This window comes from Centroberyx affinis, unplaced genomic scaffold (genome assembly GCF_046629955.1).
Source record: "Centroberyx affinis isolate AG114_WGS23_722 - 3 ecotype Tasmania unplaced genomic scaffold, CSIRO-AGI_Caff_v1 ptg003083l_1, whole genome shotgun sequence".
Lineage (NCBI taxonomy): Eukaryota > Metazoa > Chordata > Actinopteri > Beryciformes > Berycidae > Centroberyx > Centroberyx affinis.
Genome location: NW_027281165.1, coordinates 1 through 18,327, shown reverse-complemented (window position 1 = coordinate 18,327; position 18,327 = coordinate 1). Strand labels below are relative to the sequence as shown.

Genomic DNA, 18,327 nt, shown 5'->3' with positions numbered 1-18,327 from the left:
AGTGACTACTGCCTGTAGTTTGAATTTGATGCAATTAGAGAAAATACAAATTCATACCGGTCAGTCATCTGTTATTTCAGAAACTTGGCTTGGTGGTTTTAGTTGATGGGAGGGGCAGGAAATTCATGATGGTTTTATTGGTTGTAATTTTTATGTAGGGCAAGTCACCACTAAAGAAGACACCACCACTGCAAATTTTCAGTTTTTCCATTAAGTAAAAGTAATATTTGATATGAAAACAGCCTAAAGAAGGGCTACCTACAATTCTTGGCATTAATTGTCAAATGATAGATTGAGCTAAAAACAATCAGTGTGACTTTGTGTGTGATACCACAGTTTTGCCTAATCCTCTACTGTGAGAATATTTACGACTGAGAGACCAAAAAATCTGTAAAATCTGTCGTTTGTGAAGTAATGCGTTGTCTTCTCTCCCTAGCCTATAGTTTCACTTTCAAATAAACTCAGCTCTTCAATTCTGCCTAGTAACCTATGATGTAACAGTCTTTTCTGAATTTCTATTGGCTGGAATTGGACTCTTGACCGTGAGGCTGACTGTGTAAAGGTCTGCAGACCGGAGGGAAAGTTTCAACTAGCGGAAGATTTGTTCATTACTTTAAACTGTAGTCTACTTCTTTATCAAAACAAGATGAAGGAGTTTATTTTGTTGCTGCTCTTCTGTCATGTTGCATCTCCAGGTAAGATCACATTTAAAATCTTTCCTTTGAACATGAAGTTGTTATAACTGAAATTTGATTTAGTTCCTGTGTAGGCTGATGTCACATTAAGCTGCAGTATATTCACATCCGGCTTTGTTCAGTTTAGTGTTGGTTAAGCCGTGAATAAGTTTGTTTTAATCTTCCTAATATTGCTAAGTTAAAAGGAGAATGGATGTAAATATATGTTTACTATAGCCTGTTGATTCTTTAATAGATTTCATCTGACAATGTGTCCACTTACCAACAGCATATTGAGACTGTTTTGTGATTAGATATTAGTCAGCTTTGTCAACTTTCCTTCTATACTGATACTTATGGACATGATGTATTTAATATGATGAAATATTTTAATTAAATAACAGTTGTCAAAATAGCATGATGTGTTGACAATAATGACTCATGAATTCCAGGTCGTAAAATTTTCAGCAAATTGATATATTTGACAGCGTTTTGGAGTGAAATAACCTTAAATTTCTGGCAAATTATAAATCCCTTTTGATTCTGTGTAAATGAATACCAAGCCTTTACAAAATGAATGAAAACTGTCTGTACATTACTCAAGACAATGTTGCTTTATTTATTTATTTGTCCCATAGTCATTAAACAGAAACGTAAATTCTCTGCTGTGCTCAGGGAATTTTCAACCGATCATACATTGTTGTTATAAAGATTTATTTAAAAAAGTGTAACTCAAAACCTGAGTTCCTTATTTTAACTGTTTGTCCCACAGTGACTCACTCCCTGAAGTATTTCTTCACTGCATCCTCTGGAGTCTCAAACTTCCCAGAGTTTGTGGCTGATGCGTCGGTTGATGAAGTTCAGATGGTTCACTATGACAGCAACATCAAGAAAGTAGAACCCAAACAGGACTGGATGAGCAAACTCATAGCAGATGATCCACAGCACTTGGAGTGGTACACTGCGAGATGTGTGGGCTTCCAGCTGGTCCACAAAGCCGAACTTGAGACTCTGACGCAGCGCTTCAACCAAACTGGAGGTTTGTTTAGGTTTCACTTTATTCTGCTGAAATGTATTTCATCCTGGTTTGCTGTAAAGTAACAGAGATGTAGCTTCCATCATACACACACACACTCTCTCTCTGTCTCTCTCTCTCACTATTTCTCTCTTTCTCTCACACACACACACAAACACACACCCCCTCTCTCTTACGGAAACACACATGTAGCTTCCATCATAAACACACATGTAGTTTCCATCATAAACACACATACACACACACACACACACAGATACGCTGACTGGATGCTAATCTGCTGTACTGATACAGCGTTTCTGTCCATCCCATAATAACCAACAGAGATTATTAACAGTTTATCTCCACTAGATTAGATTAGAATAACTCTACCTGCCCACAGTAAGTTGCTCCATAATAACTCTACAGTAGAAACCTGTTTATCACAACAGTTTCACAACACACAGCTGATAGAATAACATTACTGCCTGGTTTCTCAAACTACGGAGCAGGACTGTAAACTGGACACAGGCTGCTTCTGCTGGGTCCCATATGACAGTTAGCAGTATGTTTTAATAAACCTGCTGACAGGACAAGATGTTAAATTTCTCATCCAGGTCACAGGTTGAAAAAGGTTAATAACCAACTCTACTGTGTCCATCCCATAATAAATATATAGTAGAACTATAGGTTAGATTACATTAACTCTGCTGTGCTGACCACAGTGTGTTGGTCCATCCCATAATAAATCTCCAGCAGTAGAAACACATTAGATGATAATAACTCTGCTGACCACAGTGTGTTGGTCCGTCCCAGTAGGCGGCACCAAGCCAACATCTGCAGGTGGAAATAGTTGTTGGTTGTATGGAATGATTGATGGATGGATGGACCAATCAGGACAGACAGACTGCCTCCCAGTCTCCATAATGGTCCTGCTGGTCTCTGCCTTATTCTGACCAGTTGTAGTAACACACTACTGAACAGACTCACTGTCCTGGCTGACCAGGTCTAGCCTAGTGACTAATCCTAGGCTGAAACTCTCCTTCAGTGGAAGCTTCTAGACCAGCCTCAGGACAGTCTAGTGAGCTTCTGTAGTTTCTCCTAGGAAGAGGATATTGTGGGACGGATCCACTGGCTGCAGGGTTTCAGTGGATGTGATGTTAACTCCAGGACCAGGTCCAGTGTGTGTCTGCTAGTCAGGACTCCACCTCAGTGTGTGTGTGTGTGTGTGTGTGTGTGCTCCTGCAGCTCACGTGAAGCCACTACCTTCAACAGTGTAGATAAACTGTCTGTTGGTCTCTGTGGTAAAGAGAGGACACTGACTGTGTTAGGATCTCACTCTGTTTTACAGCAGTCTCTGCCTCTCTGTCTCTCTCTGAGCCGTCCACACTGTCCACATTATGTTTGGCTGTGAGTGGCTTCCATCCAGCCAGTAACAGCAGTAGGTGTAGATCCTCTGTTTTGGTGTCTGTGGATCAGTGTGTCTCTGTGGTAAAGATGTGATATCAACCACTGATAGTTGACTGTGCTAGGATCTCACTCTCTCTCTCTCTCTCTCTCTCTCTCTCTCTTTCAGGTGTCCACATTTACCAGAAGATGTATGGCTGTGAATGGGATGATGAGACTGGAGATGTTAATGGTCTTAAGCAGTATGGTTATGATGGAGAAGACTTCATAGTATTGGTTATGAAGACATGGACATGGATCGCTTCAACACCACAAGCTGTCATTACCAAACACAAGTGGGATAATGACAAAGCTAGATTAGCATACTTACAGAACTTCTACACCAAGGAGTGCATTGATCGGCTGAAGAAGTATTTGGACTATGGGAAGAGCACTCTGCAGAGAACAGGTAGAGTTATGAACACAACAACAATGTTTATCTGTCTCTTCTGTTTCTAATGTACAGTAACATTACAGTGAATATGAACCAACATATAGAGACCCACTGTACATGTAACTGTAATGATTTTTGAGTTTACACACATCATTCTGTCTATCTCCCTCTATCCCTGCCCCCTCACTCCCACCTGTTTCTGTCTTTGTCTATTTCTCTCTCTCTCTCCCTCCCCCCCTTCCTCTCTCTCTCTCTCTCTCTTTCTCCCCTCTCTCCCTCTCTTTCTCTCTCCAGTTCTTCCGTTGGTGTCTCTCCTCCAGAAGTCTCCCTCCTCTCCAGTCAGCTGCCACGCTACAGGTTTCTACCCTGACAAAGGCATGTTGTTCTGGACTAGAGATGGAGAGGAGGTTCAGGACCTCATGGACCAGGGAGAGAGTTTCCCCAACCACGATGGAACCTTCCAGATGAGCGTTCAGCTGGACGTTTCATCAGTCAAACCTGAAGACTGGGGGAAGTACGAGTGTGTGTTTCAGCTCTCTGGTGTCAAGAAAGACATCGTCACCAAACTGGACCCAGCAGTGATCAAGACCAACAACCCAGGTAAGACTGGGATCAGAGCTGATGGAGGTGGAGAGACACATTTAGTTTAACTGACTTGTAATTAATGTGTTTTCTTTTTGTTGTTCTGTACTGGACCGTTTCTCTGCTTGTTGTGGTTTTGTTGTCATTTTAGTTTCTGTGATCCAGTTCAGTTTTTTTCATTTTTTCAGTTTTATATATTCAAATGAACAGATTAAACTTTTAAAACAACTGTATATATGGTATCTATTAAAACATCCAGTCTTTTTACTCATGCAGTGTAATTTCTATGTACTGTATGGTGTTCCCAGATAGCTCCATAGTTTACTCCTCCTTGGGGGTAAATTTGGGCTGAGTCTTGTTTACCATCCCACCATTTAGGAAACCAGACAGACAGTTTTTAACTCCATGAGAATATTGAAGGCAACCAAACATGCCGGTCAGTTCATTAAAACACATTAGGTGTCTCTCTTGTTTGTCTGATTCACATGACCTCCTCTCTATACTTAAAATAGTGGAACAAATAATCTGATCCATCCAATGTTATGTGACAAAGTCTGAATGCTCTGTTTTGGTTCCATGTTCTCCTTCAGGGATCAATACTGCTCTTGTCATTGGAGTCAGTGCAGGACTGCTGCTCCTCCTGGCAATCTGCATCGCTGGAGTCTTCATCTGGAGAAGGAACAATAATGGTGAGGGACAAGGAGTTTTTTTTACTCATCTTGAAGCCATTTGTACTCCACTGTTGGATTTTAGCATACATTCTTGTGCCTGTCTTAATGTTATTGTTCCTTAACTTAATATATAGTTAATGTGTGGTGCTTCTGGTCATGCTGCAATGTCCATAAAATTTAAATATTATCTTAACAGAAACATTTAGTTGACACATATAGTAATAGTAATGCATATATGTAACTTAATTTTCTTAAATCCTAATCTGTCAGAGTAATGTAACCTCTTGTCTGTTTTCCAGGGTTCAGACCTGCTAATAGTAAGTTTTCTTCCTTCAAAAATAAAACTTTTTTTTTTTGGCATGTACTGTAATGTGCAATATATGTTGCTTCCATGGATTGTACTTAAAAGACAAGGCAAAAGGCCAGGCATTAGTAATCAATCACTAATCTCTCATGAACAGTTCTGTTTCTTATAATATTGCTGTTCATTTGAAACAAAAAATAATCCTATTGGCCTCTGAGACATTTCTTGAGCGCACATTTGAAACCTCCTAGACCTTTAATTGTCTTAATATTACTTGGAAACCTATTCCACAAACTTACTGCTGCATATAAAAAAAGTTTCCTTTCCCAGGTTAGTCTTAAATCTGGGAGGAACAAAATCTGTGGAGCTCCCTCTAGTAGAGTAGCTATGAATACATTTTGTTTTTGTTGTTGTGGTTTGTTCATTTTAGTTTCTGTCGTTCAGTTTTCTTTTTTCTCAGTCATATTGATATTGTTTTTGTTTCTTTTGAGGTCAGAAGTTTCCATGAGAAGTTTTTTGTCAGTTTTATATATCCAAATGAACAGATTAAATTAAACTTTTAAAAAAAATTGTATATATGGCATCTATTGCAAGTTCCAGCCTATGTTTTCTCATGCAGTGTAGTTTTTATGTACTGCATGGTGTTCCCTGATAGCTCCATAGTTCGTTCCTCCTTCGGGGTAAATTTGGGCTGAGTCTTGTTTACCATACCACCATTTGGGCAACCAGACAGTTTTTGACTCCATGAGAATATTGAAGGCAACCAATCGTGCCGGTCAGTTCACTAAAACACATTAGGTGTCTCTATTGTTTGTCTGATTCACATGACCTCATCTCTATACTTAAAATACTGAATTGGAACAAAAACATAATCTGATCCATCCAGTGTTATGTGACAAAGTCTGAATGCTCTGTTTTGGTTCCAGGTTCTCCTTCAGGGATCAATACTGCTCTTGTCATTAGAGTTGTAGCAGGACTGCTGCTCCTCCTGGCAATCTGCATCGCTGGAGTCTCAGTCTTCATCTGGAGAATGAACAATAATGGTGAGGGACGAAGAGGTTTTTTTTTTACTTATCATAAAGCCATTTGTACTCCACTGTTGGATTTTAACATACATTCTTGTGCCTGTCTTAATGTTATTGTTCCTTAACTTAATATATAGTTATATAGTTAACAGAAACATTTAGTTGACATATATAGTAATAGTAATGCATATATGTAACTTAATTTTCTCTTTGTTTCCTTTCATGAATCTTAAATCCTAATCTGTCAGAGTAATGTAACCTCTTGTCTGTATTTCAGGTTTCAGACCTGCTAACATTTTGGCATGTACTGTAATGTGTAATATCTGTTGCTTCCATGGTTTGTACTTAAAAGACAAGGCAGACGGCCAGGCATTAGTAATCAAGCACTAATCTCTCATGTACAGTTCTGTTTCTTATAATATTGCTGTTCATTTCAATTTTTAGTTTTTTACTTTGTTGTCTTTTTGTAGTTTTGGAGACTTAATCTGCCGAAGCTGCATCTCCTACCTGATCACAGTGAGTACTTGTGTTTCCCCTTTCCTGTGTTCCTAGTGCTCTCCTGTCTGTGGGTGCACCCCAAGTCTCTTCCCTCACTTGCGTCTTTTCCACGTGAGGAGAGAGGAAACAAGGAAATATGTTTTTAGAGAAATGAGATGTCCTTTCCTCTGAAGCGTCATGTGAAGCGACGTCCGTTTCTGCATGACAAAACGGGTTGTGGATTAAATAAACCTAATTTAGGTTCCCCATGTTCTTGCATTAACGTTATATATCAAAAAGCATAAAATAACGGGCATTTACACTTGTACTGTTTCTCTGCCATCTCGTTCAAATTTGCCAGATGTAGGGGCGGGGAATTGACGTCATGGCGTTCAGCTGAAAGTCTTCCGGGAAGGCTGCTCTCGTGTCTCCTCGCTCATGGCTCCTCAGAGATCCCTCCTCCCTCCTCGGAGCAGAAATAAGAGCTTTGGGACGACCTACAAAATGACGGACCAGAACGACTTCCGGTTCAAGCGAGGATCAAGGATCGAGGATCGAGGAAATATCAAATAAGAGACTTGGGATGCACCCTGTCTCTTTCCCTGTCCATGCTTTGTGTGTGTGTGGGCGTGGTCTCCCTTCCCTGTTCTCCTGGCTCCCAGCTCAGCTCATCCTGCACAACTGAATCCTATCACTCGTCACCGTCTGCTCATCTGCTTCCCTTCAGCCCACACTTGATAAACCCCAGTCTGCCATCCACTCTCCGCCGGATCATACGCTTTGTCATGCCAAGTCCTCAGCCAGACTCCAGTCTTCCTGCCAGGTCTGTCTCCCTCATTGGATCCCCGCTATCTGGAACCTGCTCAGCCTGACTCTCTGCACTTTCCCTGTCCTGCCTTGGCCCAGCTTCACGACTCACCTGCTCCAGGTTTACCACTTCCAGCCACGTTAATAAACTGTCCTTGTATTTACTCTCTGCCTCCTGTCTGTGTGTTCTGCATTTGGGTTCAGCCTAGATTCGTGACAGTATGATCGGGCCTGACATGAACCCAGCAGACACATCCCCTCCCTCTGCAACTGGGTTAGAGACCATGACCCTGTTTGCATACATTGCCCGGCAAGCAGCCTTGTCAGCTAGCCAGCAGCCTAGCTACCAGCCCAAGCCCCAGCAGCAGCCGAGGTACCAGCCCAAGTCCCAGTCTGCTAGTTTTGGGCCTGCTAGCCACCAGCCTGTCTCCCGGTTTGCTAGCCTCCAGCCTGCTAGCCACCAGCCTGAGCCTAAAACCTGCCTCTCCTGACCCGGCATTCCCGGAACCCCTGGTTTCTACCTCGGATCATCTGGGGAGCCGCCCTGACGCCCAGCGGTCGCCCTTTGAGGGGACTCGCCTTGCCTTCTTCCCGGGGAACCATGGAGGCACCAAGGTCCCCGTGGCTCCCGACGCCACTGACTCTCTGAGCAGTCCAGCGTCACAGAGTCTCCGCTGCCCAACGCCACGACTGAGGTCCTGTCAGTTCCTGTCACTGCGCCGCGGCAATCTCCTGTTCCTGTTCCTGTTGGGCCACGGCAATCTCTTGTTCCTGTCGGGCCGCGGCAATCTCCTGTTCCTGTTCCTGTTGGGCTGCGGCAATCTCCTGTTCCTGAGCTGCAAATGCCTTCTGTTCCTGTACTGCAGAAGCCTTCTGTTCCTGAGTTGCAAACTTCAGTTCCTGTTCTGCTGCAGTTTCCTGGGGCTGTGTGTTAGCAAATCCCTGTTTCCCTGCCTTCACCGGCTCGCCTGCCAGGCTCCTGCTCTTCAGCCAGATCCCCAGTCGTCGGCCGCATCTGCCGACGCCCTGCCATTCCGCGTCGGCCGCCTCAGACAGCCGTCTCCAGCCACCGGACTCCAGTCCTGCGCTCCAGCCTCCAGTTTCCGATCCTGCACTCTAGCCGCCGGACTCCGGTCCTGCACTCCAGCCTCCAGTGTCCGGTCCTGCACTCCAGTCTCTGTCCTCCGATCGTGTACTCCAGTCTCCGGCCTCCAGTAGTGCTTTCCAGTCTCTGGCTTCCGGTCCGGCACTCCTGCCGCCAGACTCCGGTCCTGTACTCCTGTCACTGGAAGCTGATCTCGCAGCCTGCCCCCGACCCGCAGCCTAATCTTCTGGTGTCAGCTGCATTCCCTGCCCTCCAGCTGCGTCGTCGACCTGAGCGGTCCCGCCTTCGATAAGAAGAGGACGGTGAACTCCAATAAATTACAGCGGCATCAAGATAATTGCAGCAGTTGTTTCTAATTTGCAACAAAGTGCACATTAACAAAACTTGTTTTATTGTGAATATTGAGATTCAAGTCATGGAATCTGTCAGAAAGTTGTGGGACAAAGCAAATTGGACAAATTTGCGTTTATTTACTCAGCAAAGAAAAATATTCAGTTCATAATACTCAGTTCATTTTCTGCATTTGTGCTTCACTGTATTGTTGCTACTATTAAATGCAGGTTGTTTTTTCCTAACTGAGTGACAGTCAGAACTGGCAGCAGCATCACTGTACAGGTAAATCCTCCTCTGTAGGAGTAACAACATCAGCAGAGTACTGATGCTGCTGTACAGCTGTTTCTGTAGAGCTTTTGTGGAGAGGGATTACTACAGCAGCTACCAGAGACCAAACACATGATGAGAGAACAAACAGAGAGGACACTTCCTTTACCATGCTGACAGACACAGCATTTTGGTTTGTCAGTTCATGAACAATATCTTGTGTGTGTGTGTAGGGGGAGATTATGAAGTAGGTTAAGGAGTATGGTCCCCCTTGTTCAACTATACATTGTTGAATGAATAAAATGTTTCTGAAAACCTAATTAAGAGCAGTTCCACTGCTTATTTCTCTGCAAAAACCGAGGTTCACCTTGGTGCGAGGAATGTCCGAACCACGTTGGAGGCTTCAAAGACGGAACAAGTCCTCAGTGGGATGAAGAGGCATCAGAGTTGCTTTTTGCAGTCATCTGTTATTTCAGAATCTTGGCTGGGTGGTTTCAGTTGATGGGAGGGGCAGGAAATTCATGATGGTTTTATTGGTTGTAATTTTTATGTAGGGCAAGTCACCACTAAAGAAGACACCACCACTGCAAATTTTCAGTTTTCCATTAAGTAAAAGTAATATTTGATATGAAAACAGCCTAAAGAAGAGCTACCTACAAACTTTGTCATTTCTTGGCATTAATTGTCAAATAAGATATGATAGATCGAGCTGAAAACAAATTCAGTGTGACTTTGTGTGTGATACCACAATGCCTAATGTGATGTGATGCCTAATCCTCTACTGTGAGAATATTTACGACTCGGAGACAAAAAATCTGTAAAATCTGTCGTGTGTGAAGTAATGCGTTGTCTTCTCAATTCTGCCTAGTATGATGTAACAATCTTTTCTGAATTTCTAGTGGCTGGAATTGGAAGAAGAAGGATGCAGCCCCTGAATTGAGACACACTGTAACGGTCTGCGGACTGTAGGGGAAGTTTCAACCAGTGGAAGATATTAGTAAGTTATTCATTACTTTAAACCGTAGTCTACTTATTTATCAAAACAAGATGAAGGAGTTTATTTTGTTGCTGCTCTTCTGTCACGTTGCATCTCCAGGTAAGATCACATTTAAAATCTTTCCTTTGAACATGTAGTTGTTATAACTGAAATTTGATTTAGTTCCTGTGTAGGCTGATGTCACATTAAGCTGCAGTATATTCACATCCGGCTTTGTTGAGTTTAGTGTTGGTTAAGCCGTGAATAAGTTTGTTTTAACCTTCCTAATATTGCTAAGTTAAATGGAGAATGGATGTAAATATATGTATTATCTACTACAGCCTGTTGATTCTCACATCATTCATATTTCATCTGACAATGTGTCCACTTACCAACAGCATATTTAGACTATTTTGTAATTATAGATATTAATTTCAGCTTTGTCAACTTTCCTTCTATACTGATACTTATTGACATGATGTATTTAATATGATTAAATATTTTAATTAAATAACAGTTGTCAAAATAGCATGATGTGTTGACAATAATGACTCAAAAAATAAAATAAAATTTTCCAAAAATTGATATGTTTGACAGTGTTTTGGAGTGAAATAACCTTCGATTTCTGGCAAATTATAAATCCCTTTTGATTCAGTGTTAATGAATACCAAGCCTTTACAAAATGAATGAAAACTGTCTGTACATTACTCAAGACACTGTTGCTTTATTTATATATTTGTCCCATAGTCATCAAACAGAAATGTAAATTCTCTGCTGTGCTTAGGGAATTTTCAACCAATCATACATTGTTGTTATAAAGATTTATTTTAAAAAATGGAAATGAAAACCTGAGTTTCTTACGTTAACTGTTTGTCCCACAGTGACTCACTCCCTGAAGTATTTCTTCACTGCATCCTCTGGAGTCCCAAACTTCCCAGAGTTTGTGTCTGTTGGGATGGTTGATGAAGTTCAGATCAGTCACTGTGACAGCAACATCAAGAGAGTAGAACCCAAACAGGACTGGATGAACAAAGTCATAGCAGATGATCCACAGTACTGGGAGACACAAACTGAGATCTGTGTGGGTGACCAGCAGTTCCTCAAAGCCGAACTTGAGACTGTGAAGCAGCGCTTCAGCCAAACTGGAGGTTTGTTTATGTTTCACTTTATTCTGCTGAAATGTATTTCTTCCTGGTTTGTTTAAAAGTCACAGAGAGATGTAGCTTCCATCATACACACACACACACACACACACACACACACAGATACGCCGACTGGATGCTAGTCTGCTGTACTGCTACAGTGTTTCTGTCCATCCCATAATAACCAACAGAGATTTTTAACAGTTTATCTTCACTAGATTAGATTAAAATAATTTATAATATAAAAAACGCTAATAATAACGCTACTGAACTGCCCACAGTGAGTCGCTCCATAATAACTCTACTGTAGAAACCTGTTTATCACAACAGTTTCACAACACACAGCTGATAGAATAACATTACTGCTGGTTTCTCAAACTATAGAGCAGGCCTGTAAACTGGACACAGGCTGCTTCTGCTGGGTCCCATATGACAGTTAGCAGTATGTTTTAATAAACCTGCTGACAGGACAAGATGTAAAATTTCTCATCCAGGTCACAGGGTTAACACCCAACTCTACTGTGTCCATCCCATAATAAATATATAGTAGAACTACAGATTAGATTACATTAACTCTACTGTACTGACCACAGTGTGTTGGTCCATCCCATAATAAATCTCCAGCAGTAGAAACACATCAGATGATAATAACTCTACTGACCACAGTGTGTTGGTCCATCCCATAATAAATCTCCGGCAGTAGAAACACATTAGATGATAATAACTCTACTGACCACAGTGTGTTGGTCCGTCCCAGTAGGCGGCACCAAGCCAACATCTGCCGGTGGAAATAGTTGTTGGTTGTATGGAATGATTGATGGATGGATGGACCAATCAGGACAGACAGACTGCCTCCCAGTCTCCATAATGGTCCTGCTGGTCTCTGCCTTATTCTGACCAGTTGTAGTAACACACTACTGAACAGACTCACTGTCCTGGCCAGAGCTGGTCCTGACCTCCCCCCCAGGGAGGTCAAAACAAAATTCTGCTAAGGGGCCCTCCTACCTGACCCATGAGCAATGTAAACCATTTGCCACACAGTCACACCTGACACCCCAGTGCTCCCACTACAACCCTCCTATGCACGTGCATATCAACGCATGTTCACGCGCGACGCGGTTATTTTTTCTGAGCTGCAGTCCATAAACACCGCTGCCCGTTGGCGTTTATCAAACGTAATAAAACATAAGAGATGCACTGCCCAGCCAGGTTAGCAAGACAGACTAGAGAGAGATGCACTGCAAGCTAGCACATCAATTTAACATTACTGTTATTTGCCGACATCAAACTTGGAGAGGAGAGAACACAAGTTTACCTGATTGCTGTTCCCGCAATTCACTCTCATGAGGTTTTTTTTCCTCTTTTCGTGACCAGAAGGATAGTTCTGCTTCATCCTCTCATCGAAGTTGTAAACATTGACACACGCTTTGACACGAGGGGGAGGCGGGGCCGTTGCGTAATTTGCGGGGCCCTATGCAACTTGCGTAGTGAGTGTATAGGACCGCCCGGCTCTGGTCTTGGCTGACCAGGTCTAGCCTAGTGACTAATCCTAGGCTGAAACTCTCCTTCAGTGGAAGCTTCTAGACCAGCCTCAGGACAGTCTAGTGAGCTTCTGTAGTTTCTCCTAGGAAGAGGATATTGTGGGACTGATCCACTGGCTGCAGGGTTTCAGTGGATGTGATGTTAACTCCAGGACCAGGTTCAGTGTGTGTCTGCTAGTCAGGACTCCACCTCAGTGTGTGTGTGTGTGTGTGTGTGTGTGTGTGTGTGGGTGTGTGTGTTCCTTCAGCTCACATGAAGCCTCTACCTTCAACAGTGTAGATAAACTGTCTGTTGGTCTCTGTGGTAAAGAGAGGATACTGACTGTGTTAGGATCTCACTCTGGTTTACTTCAGTCCCTGTCTCTGTCTCTCTCTCAGGTGTCCACACCTACCAGAGGATGTTTGGCTGTGAATGGGATGATGAGACTGGAGATGTTAATGGTTTTGATCAGTTTGGTTATGATGGAGAAGACTTCATAGCATTTGACCTGAGGACACTGACATGGATCGCTCCGGTACCACAGGCTGTCATCACCAAACACAAGTGGGATAATGACAAAGCTAGATTAGCATACAGTAAGAACTATTTGTCCCACGTTTGCATTGATTGGCTGAAGAAGTATGTGGACTATGGGAAGAGCACTCTGCAGAGAACAGGTAGAGTCACATGACCTGATGTAGTTTCATGGACACAACAATGTTCATCTGTCTCTTCTGTTTCTAATGTACAGAAACATTACAGTGAATATGAACCAACATATAGAGACCCACTGTACATGTAACTGTAATGATTTTTGAGTTTACTCATATCTGTTTCTGTCTTTCTATCTCTCCCTCCCCCCTCTCGTCTTTGTCTATTTCTCCCTCTCTCCTCCCCTCCCTCCCTCCCTGCCCCCCCCACCCTCTCTCCCTCCAGTCTTCATGCTGATGAAAGTTCAGCTGAACGCTCATCTAATGGTTGGGGAGGCCTGGTCCATGTGGTCCTGAACTGACAGAGTCATGTTATTGTGGAGGAGAGATGGAGAGGAGCTTCAGGACCACATGGACCAGGGAGAGACCCTCCCCAACCACGATGGAACCTTCCAGATGAGCGTTCAGCTGAACGTTTCATCAGTCAAACCTGAAGACTGGGGGAAGTACGAGTGTGTGTTTCAGCTCTCTGGTGTCAAGGAGGACATCGTCACCAAACTGGACCCAGCAGTGATCAAGACCAACAACTGGGGTAAGACTGGGATCAGAGCTGATGGAGGAGGAGAGACACATTTAGTTTACTTCTTACACCTGACTCGCAATTCACAAATGAATGAATGAATGAATTTCATAAAATTACAGCTCTGCAAAGAAAAACACACTCAAGCATTGAGTGCCGCACTTGTTCAACATCAAGTATATGTAAATACAGCAATACATACATTTTAAAAATACAACAAATACCGATTATCAAACAAAAAATAATCCTACTGGCTTGTGAGCCATTTCTTGAGCGCACATTTGAAACCTCCTAGACCTTTAATTGTCTCAATGTTACTTGGCAATCTATTCCACAAACTTACTGCTGATATATAAAAGTTTCCTTTCCCAGGTTAGTCTTAAATCTGGGAGGAACAAAATCTGTGGAGCTCCCTCTAGTAGAGTAGCTATGAATACATTTTGTTTTTGTTGTACTGGACCGTTTCTCTCCTTGTTGTGGTTTTCTTGTCATTTTAGTTTCTGTCATCCAGTTCAGTTTGGTTTTTGTCAGTCATATTGATATTTTTTTTGTATCTTTTGAGATCAGAAGTTTCCATTTTTGTCAGTTTTATATATCCAAATGAACAGATTAAATTAAACTTTTGAAAAGATTGTATATATGGTATCTATTGCAAGTTCAAGCCTATGTTTTCTCATGCAGTGTAGCTTCATGGACACAACAATGTTCATCTGCGTGTTCTGTTTCTAATGTACAGAAACATTACAGTGAATATGTACCAACATATAGAGACCCACTGTATATATAACTGTAATGTTTTAATGTTTTTGAGTTGACACAAATCTTTTTGTCTTTCTGTCCCCCCCCCGTCTCTCCCTCCCCCCTCTCTCTTTTTCTTTTTTCTCTCTCTCCCTCTCTACCTTTCTTTACCTCTCTCTCTCTCTCTCTCTATCCCCCTCTCTCTCCCTCTCTCTCTCCCTCCATCCTTCTCTCTCTCTCGCTCTCTCTCTCTCTCTCTCTCTCTCTCTCTCTCTCTCTCTCTCTCTCTCTCTCTCTCTCCAGTTCTTCCCTCGGTGTCTCTCCTCCAGAAGTCTCCCTCCTCTCCAGTCAGCTGCCACGCTACAGGTTTCTACCCTGACAGAGTCATGTTGTTCTGGAGGAGAGATGGAGAGGAGCTTCAGGACCTCATGGACCAGGGAGAGATCCTCCCCAACCACGATGGAACCTTCCAGATGAGCGTTCAGCTGAACGTTTCATCAGTCAAACCTGAAGACTGGGGGAAGTACGAGTGTGTGTTTCAGCTCTCTGGTGTCAAGGAGGACATCGTCACCAAACTGGACCCAGCAGTGATCAAGACCAACAACCGGGGTAAGACTGGGATCAGAGGTGATGGAGGAGGAGAGACACATTTAGTTTACTTCTGACACCTGACTTGCAGTGCATGAATGAATTCATTTATTTGACAATTTCATAAAATTACAGCCCTGCAAAGAAAAAGACACTCAAACACTGAGTGCCGTTCTTGTTCAACATCAATTATATGTAAATACAGCAATACATTCATTTTAAAAATACAACAAATACCGATTATCAAACAAAAAATAATCCTATTGGCCTGTGAGCCATTTCTTGAGCGCACATTTGAAACCTTCTAGACCTTTAATTGTCTCAATGTTACTTGGCAATCTATTCCACAAACTTACTGCTGATATAAAAAAAAGTTTCCTTTCCCAGGTTAGTCTTAAATCTGGGAGGAACAAAATGTGTGGAGCTCCCTCTAGTAGAGTAGCTATGAATACATTTTTTTGTTGTTGTACTGGACCGTTTCTCTCCTTGTTGTGGTTTTCTTGTCATTTTAGTTTCTGTCATCCAGTTCAGTTTGGTTTTTGTCAGTCATATTCATATTTTTTTTGTTTCTTTTGAGATCAGAAGTTTCCATGAGAAGTTTTTGTCAGTTTTATATATCCAAATGAACAGATTAAATTAAACTTTTGAAAAGATTGTATATATGGTATCTATTGCAAGTTCCAGCCTATGTTTTCTCATGCAGTGTACCTTCATGGACACAACAATGTTCATCTGCCTGTTCTGTTTCTAATGTACAGAAACATTACAGTGAATATGAACCAACATATAGAGACCCACTGTACATTTAACTGTAATGATTTAATGTTTTTTGAGTTTACAGAAATCTTTTTGTCTTTCTGTCCCCCCCTCTCTCTCCCTCCCCCTCTCTCTTTTTCTTTTTTCTCTCTCTCCCTCTCTACCTTTCTTTACCTCTCTCTCTCTCTCTCTCCCTCTCTCTCTCCCTCCATCCTTCTCTCTCTCTCTCTCGCTCTCTCTCTCTCTCTGTCTCTCTCTCTCTCTCTCTCCAGTGCTTCCCTCTGTGTCTCTCCTTCAGAAGTCTCCCTCATCTCCAGTCAGCTGCCACGCTACAGGTTTCTACCCTGACAGAGGCATGTTGTTCTGGAGGAGAGATGGAGAGGAGCTTCAGGACCTCATGGACAAGGGAGAGATCCTCCCCAACCACGATGGAACCTTCCAGACGAGCGTTCAGCTGGACGTTTCATCAGTCAAACCTGAAGACTGGGGGAAGTACGAGTGTGTGTTTCAGCTCTCTGGTGTCAAGGAGGACATCGTCACCAAACTGGACCGAGCAGAGATCAAGACCAACAACCGGGGTAAGACTGGGATCAGAGCTGATGGAGGAGGAGAGACACATTTAGTTTACTTCTGACACCTGACTTGCAGTGCATGAATGAATTCATTTATTTGACAATTTCATAAAATTACAGCCCTGCAAAGAAAAAGACACTCAAACACTGAGTGCCGTTCTTGTTCAACATCAATTATATGTAAATACAGCAATACATATATTTTAAAAATACAACAAATACCGATTATCAAACAAAAAATAATCCTATTGGCCTGTGAGCCATTTCTTGAGCGCACATTTGAAACCTTCTAGACCTTTAATTGTCTCAATGTTACTTGGCAATCTATTCCACAAACTTACTGCTGATATAAAAAAAAGTTTCCTTTCCCAGGTTAGTCTTAAATCTGGGAGGAACAAAATCTGCGGAGCTCCCTCTAGTAGAGTAGCTATGAATACATTTTTTTTTGTTGTTGTACTGGACCATTTCTCTCCTTGTTGTGGTTTTCTTGTCATTTTAGTTTCTGTCATCCAGTTCAGTTTGGTTTTTGTCAGTCATATTCATATTTTTTTTGTTTCTTTTGAGATCAGAAGTTTCCATGAGAAGTTTTTGTCAGTTTTATATATCCAAATGAACAGATTAAATTAAACTTTTGAAAAGATTGTATATATGGTATCTATTGCAAGTTCCAGCCTATGTTTTCTCATGCAGTGTAGTTTCATGGACACAACAATGTTCATCTGCCTGCTCTGTTTCTAATGTACAGAAACATTACAGTGAATATGAACCAACATATAGAGACCCACTGTACATATAACTGTAATGTTTTAATGTTTTTTGAGTTTACACAAATCTTTTTGTCTTTCTGTCCCCCCCCCTCTCCCTCCCCCTCTCTCTTTTTCTTTTTTCTCTCTCCCTCTCTCTCCTCTCTCTTACCTCTCTCTCTCTCTCTCTCTCTCTCTCTCTCTCTCTCCGCCGCTCTCTCCCTCTCTCTCTCCCTCCATCCTTCTCTCTCTCTCGCTCTCTCTCTCCCTCTAGTTCTTCCCTCTGTGTCTGTCCTCCAGAAGTCTCCCTCCTCTCCAGTCAGCTGCCACGCTACAGGTTTCTACCCTGCCAGAGGCATGTTGTTCTGGAGGAGAGATGGAGATGAGCTTCAGGACCTCATGGACAAGGGAGAGATCCTCCCCAACCACGATGGAACCTTCCAGATGAGCGTTCAGCTGGACGTTTCATCAGTCAAACCTGAAGACTGGGGGAAGTACGAGTGTGTGTTTCAGCTCTCTGGTGTCAAGGAGGACATCGTCACCAAACTGGACCGAGCAGAGATCAAGACCAACCAGGGTAAAAGCTTGGATATGCTTCTTCAGAACTGCTTCTGAGAACCGCCCAAAAACAAACTTCTGAAAGCCCTGAACCTTCATGGTTTTTCAGATGGGTGGGTGGGGTAGTAAACAGGAACTAGTCATAGGTCAGAGGTGAATGCATGTGCTTCTTGTTGTCTGTTCAAAGAAATGGCAGCAGGCTTGTTTACCATGTCACAGGTTTATTTTTGGCGCTCCGCCACAATATCAGCACAAGCCACAAAATCAAAAGTTGGTCAGTATATAGAAATTGATCTGAAACGATCTGTACCGCTGCACGTCACGTTATGCTCTCTGTCGCACCAGAGACTGATCCCACCAGTGCTCACACAGCTGCTGCTTGTAAACTTATCACACACATACA

The 18,327-nt window shown here is 42.5% G+C and overlaps 2 protein-coding genes across 2 annotated transcripts; both read left to right on the top strand.

The window, feature by feature from the left end:
- The first annotated feature begins 601 nt into the window (after positions 1 to 601).
- LOC139659390 (major histocompatibility complex class I-related gene protein-like) lies at positions 602 to 7,711 on the top strand. Its single transcript, XM_071537643.1, has 9 exons — positions 602 to 695; positions 1,447 to 1,713; positions 3,266 to 3,544; positions 3,824 to 4,129; positions 4,702 to 4,800; positions 5,082 to 5,099; positions 6,013 to 6,129; positions 6,582 to 6,627; positions 6,950 to 7,711. Exons 1-8 carry the CDS (start codon positions 647 to 649, stop codon positions 6,593 to 6,595), a joined length of 1,149 nt encoding a protein of 382 aa, XP_071393744.1. The 5' UTR covers positions 602 to 646; the 3' UTR covers positions 6,596 to 6,627; positions 6,950 to 7,711.
- Positions 7,712 to 10,056: 2,345 nt separating this feature from the next.
- LOC139659385 (major histocompatibility complex class I-related gene protein-like) lies at positions 10,057 to 17,981 on the top strand. Its single transcript, XM_071537635.1, has 6 exons — positions 10,057 to 10,196; positions 10,958 to 11,224; positions 13,138 to 13,416; positions 15,011 to 15,316; positions 16,324 to 16,629; positions 17,641 to 17,981. The coding sequence occupies exons 1-6, from the start codon at positions 10,148 to 10,150 to the stop codon at positions 17,979 to 17,981; spliced, it is 1,548 nt and encodes a 515-aa protein (XP_071393736.1). The 5' UTR covers positions 10,057 to 10,147.
- The last annotated feature ends 346 nt before the right edge of the window (positions 17,982 to 18,327 follow it).